This window comes from Mustela nigripes, chromosome 3 (genome assembly GCF_022355385.1).
Source record: "Mustela nigripes isolate SB6536 chromosome 3, MUSNIG.SB6536, whole genome shotgun sequence".
NCBI classification, from domain to species: Eukaryota; Metazoa; Chordata; class Mammalia; order Carnivora; family Mustelidae; genus Mustela; species Mustela nigripes.
The window spans coordinates 8,826,362-8,839,039 of NC_081559.1; the positions used below are offsets into that span (position 1 = coordinate 8,826,362).

The 12,678-nt window shown below is 34.0% G+C and overlaps 1 protein-coding gene across 1 annotated transcript in view; it reads right to left on the minus strand.

The window, feature by feature from the left end:
- PGAP1 (post-GPI attachment to proteins inositol deacylase 1) overlaps nucleotides 1–12,678 on the minus strand; it is a 79,233-nt gene that overhangs the window by 43,405 nt on the left and 23,150 nt on the right. Inside the window, exons 6-10 of the mRNA XM_059393113.1 lie at nucleotides 10,406–10,563; nucleotides 7,726–7,778; nucleotides 6,816–6,882; nucleotides 2,790–2,895; nucleotides 1,470–1,525 (exon numbers count right to left, since the gene is read on the minus strand). Coding sequence (XP_059249096.1) covers nucleotides 1,470–1,525; nucleotides 2,790–2,895; nucleotides 6,816–6,882; nucleotides 7,726–7,778; nucleotides 10,406–10,563 — 440 coding nt within the window. The remainder of the gene's footprint in view (nucleotides 1–1,469; nucleotides 1,526–2,789; nucleotides 2,896–6,815; nucleotides 6,883–7,725; nucleotides 7,779–10,405; nucleotides 10,564–12,678) is intronic.

Genomic DNA, 12,678 nt, shown 5'->3' on the forward strand with positions numbered 1-12,678 from the left:
TGTTATCATTCTTGGTGTTGTTGAGGTATTCTCCAATATTCTAGGAGTGGGAAGAAGATACAGATTTAAGTTAGGGATATCAGGGACCCTGTAGTCCTGAGTATGTCTTAGAAATAGCAGTATAAAGGCATGTTTTTTGTTTAGGTTTGAGTTTTGGCCTAATGATCAACATAAAATACATTTCTTAGCTCTGTCAACCGAAAAGGCCTAGAAATGCTAACCCACTAGTCATAAACATCTCTAGTGTCCAAATTATGGTTTTTAGACACCATTTCCCCAATAACAGAAAGAGCTCCTTAGAGAAAAAGCTGATTCAAGATCTGGGGCAGGAAATGTACAAAATGAGCTTAAACATCTTCTCATATTAGGTAGCGAAGAAACGGTAGTGAAGAAACTATTAAAGAAAGACAACTAAAGAGTAGCTTTACCAAAAGGATTCAGGAGCCTAACTTGAAATGACTTCCACTGGTCAAAGACAGAAGAATTTTAATATTTTAGATAGAAACATGTTTAGAAGATGAGTTCATAATAATACTAGGGAAAAAAAAACCCAAAACTGTTTATGATCACCAGTAGAAAAGGTTTGTGAGCCAACTCGCTATTACTGAAAACCAGTAAATACAAGATCCAAAGACCCAAGCAATTTTAATTTTCTCCTTTTCTGCTATGTTCCACTTTTGATAAATTTAGTAGATATGAAATTTCCCAGTAATGTTTCAGTTAATAAAAAAAATAACTGAATTAGAGTACCACCATTTTTGCATCCCCTAAATTAATTAATGACACTTCATCAACAGCTGTTAACATCAAAAAAAAAGAAGACAGTCCAGCCAGAACAAAAACTGAATCTGATCAAGCAAATGAATCTGATCCAAGTACTAAGTTACAGGAAAAAAGCAGACAAAGGAATATACTAAATGGTACTGAAAGAATACAATCAGCAAAGTCAAGACTGTATGCGACTCTATAGGACAAATGACTTGTTTTTTCAGCAAATAAGCTTCAAGGAAAGAAAAGCAGTAGAGGAAGTATGAGAGATTAAAAGAGCAATAAGAGACATATCAACAAATGACAATATGTGGATATTATATGTATTCTCATTTAACAATGAAAAAGAAAAAATTTAACAGTTATGATAAAACTGGAAAACTGAACATTAACAAGATATTAAGGAATTATCATTGTTTTAATATGGAAAAATATATGTAATTATCTTTTTAAAAGAGACTTTAACTTTTATTTATGTATTTTTTATTATTATTATTTTTTAAGTAGGCTCCATGCCCAGCGAGGAGCCCAATGCAGAGCTTGAACTCACAACCCTGAGATCAAGACCTGAGCTTAGATCCAAAGTCAGATGTTCAACCAGTTGAGCCACCCAGGTTCCCCAAAAGTCTTTAATTTTTTAAAGATAAATACCAAAATGTTTTTGGAAAAAAATTTTTTTAATCTATTGATGGTATACTTACATTATAAGCCACATAGGTCCATTTGGATACTTTCACTGGAACCCACATAGATGTCCCTAAGGTAAAGGAAATGAATTTGGCTTGCTTTTTAAATATTTAACTATTCCTTTTATTGAATGCTCATGAAATACTTCTCAATTACAAAAGGATCTGAAAAAGATGTGATTTCCTGAACAATGGCTATTTTAAAGTAAGAGCCTGGTAGTGGGTATCACAAAGGGCACGTATTACATGGAACACTGGGTGTGTTGCATAAACAATGAATCTTGGAACATGAAAAAATAAAATTAAATTTAAAAAAAAAGAAAAAATAAGAAAGCTAGTAAGATGTTATCTGTGCTTATCACTGTTAGCATTCACATCAAGTAAAGCTTTTTTTTTTGAAGATTTTATTTATTTGACAGATAGAAACACAACAGGAGAGGGAACACAAGCAGAAAGAATGGGAGAAGGAGAAGCAGGCTTCCTACCAAGCAGGGAGCCCGATGTGGGGCTCAAACCCAGGACCCTGGGATGGTGACCTGAGCTGAAGGCACATGTTTAACGACTGAGCCACCCAGTCGCTCCCCAAGTAAAGCATTTTAAATTTTAAATTTATTTGGTGCCTTTCCTCAAAGGAAGTATCAATAAAAAAGAAATTATTTTCCAAACTGAATATAACAGTTATTATATTAACAGCAAATGATATGCTATTAAACTAAAAGAAGACTGAAAAATGACTGATACTGAAAACTTTAGTTAAAAATAATTACAGTATTTTATGTGACTGTCAGGAAATAGCAACAATTAACTCTAACTTTAAAACTTTGTACTTGTCAGGTTATTTTCAGAACAAAATTTTTATCAGCAACATCTTATAAAATTGTTTCTCTTTTTTCTCTTCCTTAATCAAGAACCTAAGAAACCACCACAGAAGCATAAGAAATAACACAGAGGACATGGGGAGATGGAGAGAAGGGAGCTGGAGGAAATTGGATGGGGAGACAAACCATGTGAGGCTGTGGACTCTGAAAAACAATCTGAGGGTTTTGGAGGGGCGAAGGGTGGGAGGTTGGGTGAGCCTGGTGGTGGGTATTATGGAGGGCACGTATTGCATGGAGCACTGGGTGTGGTGCATAAACAATGAATTCTGGAACACTAAAAAGAAGATAAAAAATAAATAAATAAAAATTAAAAAAAAAAAAAAGAAACCACCACAGAGAAATTAATAAAACATAATAAAATTATAGTAGCTAAGTACCACAGTTGCAAAGACTTTGCTAATAAATTTACCTAAAAATAAAACTCGATTAAAAATAAAAACATGTTATTACCACCAACCTGTTAAGTCAGAAATGATTGCTGGATTTTCCTCAAAGTGTTTTGATGGGTGTCTTATAAAGTGGTGATTCAAGACTGACAATTTCTTCTTGGGATTTTGAGTTATCTAGAAAGAATGATACATTTTTGTATCTTTTAGTATCCATTGTGATAGTTCAATAAAACTTTGCATCAAGTAATAACATAGTAAGAGACAACAGTTACTTACTCTGGGCCAGGCACTGTTCTAAGTACTGAATATGTTATTAACTCATTTAACCATCACAAGAGCTCTAAGAGATAATAACCTTTTTATTTGTATTTTTGCCAAGAAACTAAAGCACAGAGAAATTAAGGAACTTGCCCAAGGTCATACTCCTACTAACAATCTGGGCCAGGATTCAAACTCAGACAGTCTGGCTCCAGAGCCCAGACTAGTACCTCTTCAGTAACAGTTAAGAATAAAACATACAAAGGTGTGAAGAGTCAGATGAGAACTTACGAGGTCCTCCAGTCTAGCAACTCCAACACACTACTTTCCAAACTCAGACCCGTGACAATCCCACAGCAAAGAATTAACTGGTCATTAGAGAAAATATGAATTGCCAATTGCACTTCCTTGGAAACCACTTTGCTTTACCCTGTCTTACTTACTCTCATTGTGTCTAAATATCCTTTCTTTCATGAAATGAAAATAAGAGCAGACAATAGGATTTTTTGTTGTCTGTTTTAAAATATCCTAACACAATAAATGTCTGCAACTTTATACCAGTTCCTCCCTTAAAGAAATAAAAAAAATTCCTTGGGTCTAAAACCCATTCAGAATCTACCACTATTCAACTCTCTAGTTTGGGGAGGCCCTGCAGGTAAGTGACTTTCTCAACAACATAATGAGAGAATGACAAAGAAATGACAGGGAGGACCCAGGTCTAGTAAATCTTTTTAATTTCTTAGGAAGTCTCCCAGAATTTGCTTGAACATTTATTTCTAACTTGCTACTTTGAAAGATAATACATTCCAATTTTAACAATTCCTTTGAGGAGAAAGCTCTGCAATATTTAGGGCAAGTATCTGACTCCCCGTTACTTTGATATATTAAGTTAGGGGCCAGCCCTTCAAGAAATTGAAGACTGTTACATCCCCCAACCAATAAAACATTTCTTTACAGATTAAACTTCAAACATATCAACTGTTGTTCACAGAACTGTTTCAAACTCTTCTTCACCCTGACTGCCTTCCCTGGATAAACTCAAGTTTGTTAAAGTCCTCCTTATAATACAACATACAAAGCAGAATATAGTTCCTTAGATATCATGTAACTATAGTAGGAGGCAATAGAAATTTTATCTTCATTGATACCAACACAATATTTCAGCCAACTCAATCTAATACAAAACTAGTTCTTTTTTTAAAATAGCCACATCTGTTCACAATCAATTAAAAGTAAAAGGTCTTTTTTTGCCATAATTTAGTTAATTCGGGACTCTTCCATCCTTACTCACTCTCTAGGAAATCCATCCACTCATAAGTTTTTCAGCTGATAACCATCAGAAATTATTCTCTAATTCTGATTCCTTTGTACCACACGTTTGGGACTAATTACGCGGAGTTACAGTTTCCCTGTATATATGTTTGCTTCTCTTCCTAAAATCTTATTGAGGGATAGCAATCAGAAACTAACTTTTTATTGTCTAATATTTAGTCTAGTTGATTATACATAGTGAGTTTGTGAAACAGAACTCAGTTTTGTATTTTGACTCCTAACAATATTAGTTACCAAAAATTTCTCATTTGTCCCTTAAAATGTGTCAGTAAATTACTTATCTATCCAGAATTATATTTTATTACACACTAGTATTAAAAAATTTTCTCATCTCAGGTTTTAATGGAAAGCAAGATTTATTAAAATTAGTTTTATGTAATATGTCAATTATACCTCAATACAAAAAATTGGCTTTCTACACAATTTTTAAAGACTATACCTGTCTGTGATACTACTGTTTTTTTTTTTTTTTAAGATTTTACTTATTTATTTATTTGTCAGAGAGAGAGAGAAAGTGCACAAGTAGGCAGAGAGGCAGGCAGAGGTGGAGAGAGAAGCAGGCTCCCTGCCGAGCAAGGAGCCCAATGTGGGACTTGATCCTAGGACCTTGGATCGTGACCCGAGCCGAAGGCAGCGGCTTAACCCGCTGAGCCACCCAGGCATCCCGATACTACTGTTTTTCATGGGCTGAAATGGGTTTTTTTCCCTAAGCCTAACAAATGTCATTCCAAACACAAATCTTACAATTTTAATTGATTCTGTTATGCCTAGCTGCACTCTCTCAAATTGAGTAAAAGAACATTGCCATAGTGAAGACTCATAACTAAAACAAGGTTGAAAAATTAAAAAATGTTTACATTCCATGACCACTTCAGAGTGTTAACTCTATAAGCTTATTTACTTTAATAAATATACTAACCTAAATATGGCATCTTGTGGCTTAAAATGTGGCAAAACACAATACTTTGGGTCTCTCTCTTTTTGGCCGTGGGGGGGGATCTCTCTTTTATTGTATTCTTCAGGATAGATGAAAGTATCTATGATTCTAACAGTAGTTCCGAGCTTTCTGAAGGGTTAAGGAAAAAAACAAAAGCACTATCCCACTTCCAAGAGTGAAAAACCTTATAAAAGGCTTTTCTAAGCCCTAAGACACAATAAGGAAAGCAATACCTAGAGATCTATTGAGAAAGAGGTCACACATACTAATCTCCAAAAAAATTGGAGTCTTCATGGGGAAGAATCCAAAAATATCTTAGCTAAATACTTTGCCAAAATGAAGAAAATTATCTAATACACAAAGAATCTTTTCTCCAAAAGGATAAGCCATAGCCACAGTTCTCAAAACGTGTTCTATGAAACAGTGAAGAACTACAAGGTGACCTGAGCTTAAAAAAAAAAAGGCTGCCTAACATGAAAAATAGCAATCTGTTCCCAAATCACAGAAAAAAAATTTAAGTTCATGGATAAAATTCCCTGAATTTTGCTGATTACTAAATATCTGCTGGCAGACATGAAAGAGTAATATGACGTTTATTAATGGCGCTAGGATTTCTAGGTGTCCTATTAATTGAATTTGGAAAATCACTGGTTTATAAAGTTTATAAGTGAAATTTCATTACAAAAAACATTCAACTACTGAAAGTATGTAATTTAAGTTCTGGAGAGCTTGGGTTAATTAATTAATGAAGACATTTTGGTCCTACCAGAAAGATAAAGACACTTTTCTTAAATTTTTTTTAAATTTTAAAATTAAATTAAAAATTTAAAATTAAATTTAAAATTAAAAAATTAATTAAAAATTTAAAAATTAATTTAAAAAATTAAAAATTGAAAATTTTTTTAAATTAAAAATTTTTTTATCTGTGGTGATTGTGCAGATTTTTCATGAAAGGGTTAATAAACTAAGAATGCTAAAATTTTTTTTTAATTTTAAGCAAAATTGTCTATTATAACACATCATGAAGTTTACAACATATTACAAAAAAAGGATAAAACAGCTTGTAGTAAATATCTTCCTTAAGTTAAAAGGATATACATCAAATTTTAAACAACTAAAGGGGAAGAATTGCGGGAAGATTTAAAGCATCTTTTTACTTTCTCACTTTCATTGCATTCTATTAATTATTAATAGTGATCAAAGTATCATCAGATAAAAATATATTTCTATTTTGAAACTAATTACAGTTGATATAACATATTAAGGCTTCTACTTTTGTGGAAGTTAAAAAAAATTAAAGCCATTCCTACTGTAACAGAAGCTTTTACTTTACTAAGTAATTTTTTTTAAAGATTTTATTTATTTATTTCACAGAGGGAGAGAGAGAGAGATCAGCAGTAGGCAGGCATAGAGGGGGTGGGAAGCAGGTTCCTTGCTGAGCAGAGAGCCTGAAGTCTGGCTTGATCCCACGACTCTGAGATCATGACCTGAGCCGAAAGCAGCGGCTTAATCCACTGAGTCACCCAGGCGCCCCTACTGAAGTTATTTTTAACTTAAAAATACATACTTGTTTAGTATCAGCATCAATAAGATCAAAGAACGCTCGAATTGTAGTCAACTGCAATTGTTTACACCTAAAGAATAAAATGTTATAACATTATAATGAAACTTTATTTAAAAATATACTTTTGATACAAATATGCACAATTCTATTACTTAATAAAATATCTGAGTCTGCTGCTCTAAACTCTAGAAGTATTTAAGGAATCATTATAATTAAGCATATATCTTAAAGTTGAACCATATAAAAAATAAAGCAAATTAAATCTTCTGCTTGACAACATCTGACAATGAACTATCATGGTCCTTCTGTTCTCCCTAAGTCTTTGTCCACCCCAGTTACAGATAACTGTCTGCCCCTTCTTTCTGTGCCTAAACTTGTGCTTCTTGCAGACACTGACTGCACAGCCAGAGGAAAGTGAAAAAAGAATTTTTTTAAAGCCAAAACATATAGTGATAAGATACTAGGGTCTATATATTTCTTAACCCTTATTAAATCTATTTATATTAAGGGTAAATCTAACTCTTACTTGGTTTTTTCATGTTCTAGGATAGTAAATGCTATATTAATCAAGTCCCTGAGTTTGGAGATTGGTCAAGCACTCTGAAGATCCTATCACAAGTATCTCTGATTCTGCCCAACTATGACAAACTCTAAAATTTTGGTATTAGACTAGCTGTATTTGTGATTCATGCTAGTAGTTCTTCAAGAGATGATTTTAGAAGTCGTCAAGGGAATGTTGGTCAAATTGAGACAAAAACCAAAGTTAAAGTTCTAAGCCTTTAAGTCAATCTTTCTTCCAAATCTTTATTACTTACGGATAAAGTGCTAACATAGCTAATAAACCAATCAATGCACTGATAGGAAAAAAGGACACCATAAACCACCAAAATAACCCTATTACATATTAACTTACCATACAATGGAAAGGTGGTCTGTTGAAACCCAGGTCTTAGGCACTGCTGAGCTCTAAAAAGGACAAGAAAAGAAAATCCAACTTAAGAAAACCACATTTGTTATTCTCCCAAAGGTTTAAAATTCTCATAAGCTAGTATTTAGAAACATGTAACATTAGTTTCACTATTTTATGATGCATAGACATATTTAAATGATGCATTCTTAGAAAGGTGATCCAAAAATATTAAGGCAGCTCCTATATAAAATCAGTATCATTACTGCTTAGTTAAGCTTAAATTACCCCTTAAAAATTATCAAAGCATCTACAGATTCCTTACTAGACTTTAATATCTAACTCTTTATTAATCTACTAAAAGGCTGAGTTTGTCACAATTATTTTAGTAATTTTAGTTTTGACTAGACTACCCTTTGATAAATTCTAAGATGTTACTTAAGTCTTAATCAGGTGTGCCTGAGAAATACCCAGCCCCGGGGAGCTTTTTCAAAATAAATATGCCTGATCACAATTCCAAAGCTATCAAATCAGACTTTTTTTTTTTTTTTTTTTTTTAGGAGAGGGAGAGAGAGAATCTTAAGCAGGCCCCAGCCTCAAACCAGAGTCTAACACAGGGCGGGATCTCACAACCCTGAGATCATGACCCGAACCGAAATCAAAAGTCAGACGCTTAGAAGACTGAGCCACCCAGGTGCCCCCAAATCAGACACCACAAGTATGGTGCAGGGTTACTTATTCTGGAAAAAACCCCTAGATTAAGATATATGCTACTAGACACCAAAAGGCTCAAAAAATTAACTGTTTGAAGAAGGAAGGCTTCCTAACAATGGCACAACCCCCTTCAAGAACTAAAGACTCCTTTTCATACCAGCTAATGAATTTCCTGGGAATAGTATCTTATATACAACAGGAAACATTAAGTAAATCTGGTATTATTTTTCACAGAGTGTCTCTCTGCATTCAAGAAAGGGTTGCTAGAGCCTAAGTCCCTTAAAGGGACTCCTTCAAAAACCATCCACCAACTTAAATACATACGCAGGGTAGGTATAGGAGCAAACAAAATGTTTAAGTGCCATTATCTGTATGAATGTATGTGACAGCAGTTCAGCCTACCTTACTAATACTAATACAACCTAGGTCTCCAACTTAAATTTTCTAGTCCCGATTGGCTATAAATGTCAATTAATTATTCTTGAGATAATTGCCAAAAAATTGTTACTTCTTAATAATTACTTTTCTAAAGTAAACATATATGTAGATATATGAAAGGCTATAAGCTATTTGAGGGTTAAAATACTAAATAAAACTGAGATAATAACCAGCTTTCAGAAAATTACATTAAGAGATAAAATATTTTCATCAGAGATACAGAAATACAAGCTGCCTTGAAAGCAACAAATCATCAAATGGATTAGAAAAGAGGGACACACCATGTGCACACACACACACACACACACACACACACACAATTAAAGAAACCAAAGTTCTTTAAAAGATAAGCTGCAGAAGGAGCATCAATATAGCAACACACTCCAGGTCAAGACTAGAAATAATAACAATCCAATTTTATACGACTAATATCTATGCTTACTATAGAATAGGTACTTAGTGTTTTGAGGGCTTCCAGCAAATATCTGCCCCAAATATTCAACACCAAATAGAACAATACATACCAATAATGAAGTTTGAAAGATTCACCAATTTAGTTTCAAAGGTATTATGGTTATATCACAGCTCCTTCAGTAATTTTAATACCATTAGCTGTGGTTTAAGCTACGGTTAACCATTAGCCATGGCTTAATAATTTCTGTCCTAGTCCTATGTGTGGCAACCATTCAATAACACTTGTTTAATAAATGAACAGTAATCTATAAGTGTGGCAATAAATGAATTGAGCAAGGGCGTATTCATGAAGAGAACAACCACAAAACAAAGGACTAGCTCCTAAAAAGCAAAAGAAATACTGGATTTCTTTTTAGAAATTAGGTTCTATTTGGAGATGATGTGCAGTATACACATCTATATATACTACATACAATATCTGCAGACTGTGTAGAGTTAAAAAGTTCAGATCTTAACTGAAGACTTCAAGTTTCAAAACATAAGAAATAATTTAAGTCCTAAAAGGAAACTTGAACTCACTTTACAGAGGCTATGTATCCCCATTAAAGACCAAATACTTGATGTCCTAACAGGGAAGAATAATTAGCAAATTAATCAATCAGGGTTCTGTTAAACTAGCAAAGCTAATTTTTAAATTTTTAAATTGATAAACCTTTATTCAAGTTTAGCACTCAAGAGTCTGATATTCCATTTCTACCATAAATAGCACTCAGATATAACCGGGGGCCCCTGGACTTCAGTCCATACTTTCTTACAATTAAAACTCTCATCAATGGGTAGGTACTTATTTTAAACAAGGAACCACTATTTATTAAGAGTCACTTTCATAAATAAATCATTTTCATGAACTCTAAGATCTTTTTCACTTTCTGTGCACCCATGCCTCTGCCTTCCCAACACAATCATATTCATTCCTTCATATTCTCTCACACGCGTGCACATACACACATAGCGACACTATACCAACTCAGTAGTCATTTTCAAACAACTACATATTTCTCCTTTCATATCCCATTGTATCCATTCTGTTTCTTTTTCAGTAGAATCTTAAAAAGATTACCACAACGGATAAGGCACTGGTATGATGGCTTAATTTTGGTAGAAAAGTCAGTCCTGAACGAACTTGGTAATCCCGGAATCCTCCAGCTACAGAAAGTGTGGTTAAATTTATATGTCTAGCATTTAGAATCCAATAGTTGTTTACAGTCATATAAAAATCTGGTAGGAAATAAAGACACATATTAAAAATTAGTCACTCCCTGCAACACTAAAGTATCTATGATACTATTATTAAATTGAATTTCTATTTGAGCCATACTGCATTGTTTATAAACAATGTTATTCACGTTTCCCTATTCTGAGTAAAATCAGAATCTTTACAGAGTCTGTTTTCCCCTTACGTAAGACTATGAATACTAAAAGTTACTGAAGTTATCAATAAAGAAAAAAGATACCCAAACTTTTTTAGTTTTAACAACTCCATACAAAAACAGGTCTCTACATTCCACAAGAATGCTGCTAGATCATGAGCTACACAGTATTGCAAGTAGAAACCCCTAAAATTCTTCCAAAGATACAAGTTCACTATGTTAAAGAATTATAGATCTTCCTAATCACAGCAGTGTGAGAGCTTAGCAACTCTCTACTGTGGGCAGCCACCACTACACAAAGTACTATGTCAGTTCTTAAAATACAATGAGGACAACAACAATCACTTTAGTCTTGGGACTTAATGCTGCTATGGAAAATCTAAGGGTTAAGAAGGTTCCACCCATTTAGAGTAAGTAACAGGTAGTTCAATAGGATGAATATGCAATTTTTCCACTTTATCTATGGAAGATGAGAAAAATACAGCATCAAAGATTTGAGGCAAGGGCAGAGGAGCTCTCATTTCCCTTTCGGATTATCAAAACTTAATATACTTTGATCCTGGCATTTGATCCCATTGAGGGCTTCAACATTTTGGAACAGCAAACTCCGCCCACTGAAGATCTCAGCAGTATTCACTTAGAATGTGATTAAGGATTCCCAATTCCTAACATTCCTAACATCTGCAGGTCCTGGGACAAGAATACTAATGGGGTACACATGGCCTTGTCTAAATACTTAAAATTAAAAATTTAAATTAAGGTAAAAATTCCAGCTAACACACTGTTAAATCAAATACATTTTCTCTGCCTACCTTGACAAATATATCATTGAAATAATCTGGAAGGCCAAGATCAAATTTCAAATTCCAGGACACCCCACCGATGAATACTAGATTATGGCAGCACAGGAAGGGCAGATCTCTGACACATCACTGAACTATCATCTCTTCTTTCCCATCCTGCATTATAAGGATGCAGGATGTCCAAGCTCTATCTGTATCTCATGCAGAGCCATTCCTTAGCCACAATTCAAGTCTACTTACAACCCTGCCCTTAGGTAAGATTCAGGTAGGAAGCCCACACAGGCCATGGAAGAAGTCTGCAGGCCTGGTTACCTAGATCATCTTCCAGAAGTAAAGGCACAACCTTCAAGTGGGGAGGCTGCCTGGCCTATATAATCCTCACCTCGTGGAGAATGGCAATGCCAGAGCAGAGCCCTCTAAGGTGTGGAGCCCAGTGCACAGCTTCCTTCCTCCTACTTAAGGCTAGTATTTCTATCAAGTATAAACAGGGAATGTACTTCAGAAGGTCATACAGGTCTCCTAAAAACGTAGGATCTGCCACCCCTTGAACTTTTGTTTTTTCATTCTAATTCTGGCTTAATGAAAAATGAAATAAATACAGAATAAATAAGAAAGAGGCTTACTGATTACTAGAAAGGCAATCTGACCCTAAGAATTACTTTCAGCCTGAACATTTTAGAGGCAGACCATCGCTACCCTTCAAAACCAATAAAATCAGACTCTCTTGAAGCTCTTTCCTCAAGATAATGCAAATTTTGATAGGGTAAGAAGTGGCGTAAATTTACTGATGAGGAAAATATTCTTTGTTTTCAAGGACTTTATTCTATCATACCACACCTCAATAAACAGTGAAGATAATACTTGACTTTCTTTAAACATGCAAATAATGGTACCTACCTCAAAGGACTGCTCTAAGCATCAAGTGAGATAATATTACATCATGTAGAGTCCTTAATACAACACCCAAAATACAGTAAATAAATATTAGCAATTCTAGCACACCATATAAAGCATTAGTAGATCTATTTATTTAAAAAGAAGCCATTTCTACTGTTTCACTTACATATAAGCTTATTTTGAATAGAGTACTGGAAGAGTTAACAAAACACAGGAATTTTAAACATACTTTAAGAGACAGAGTCATCCCCAAAAGTAATTAA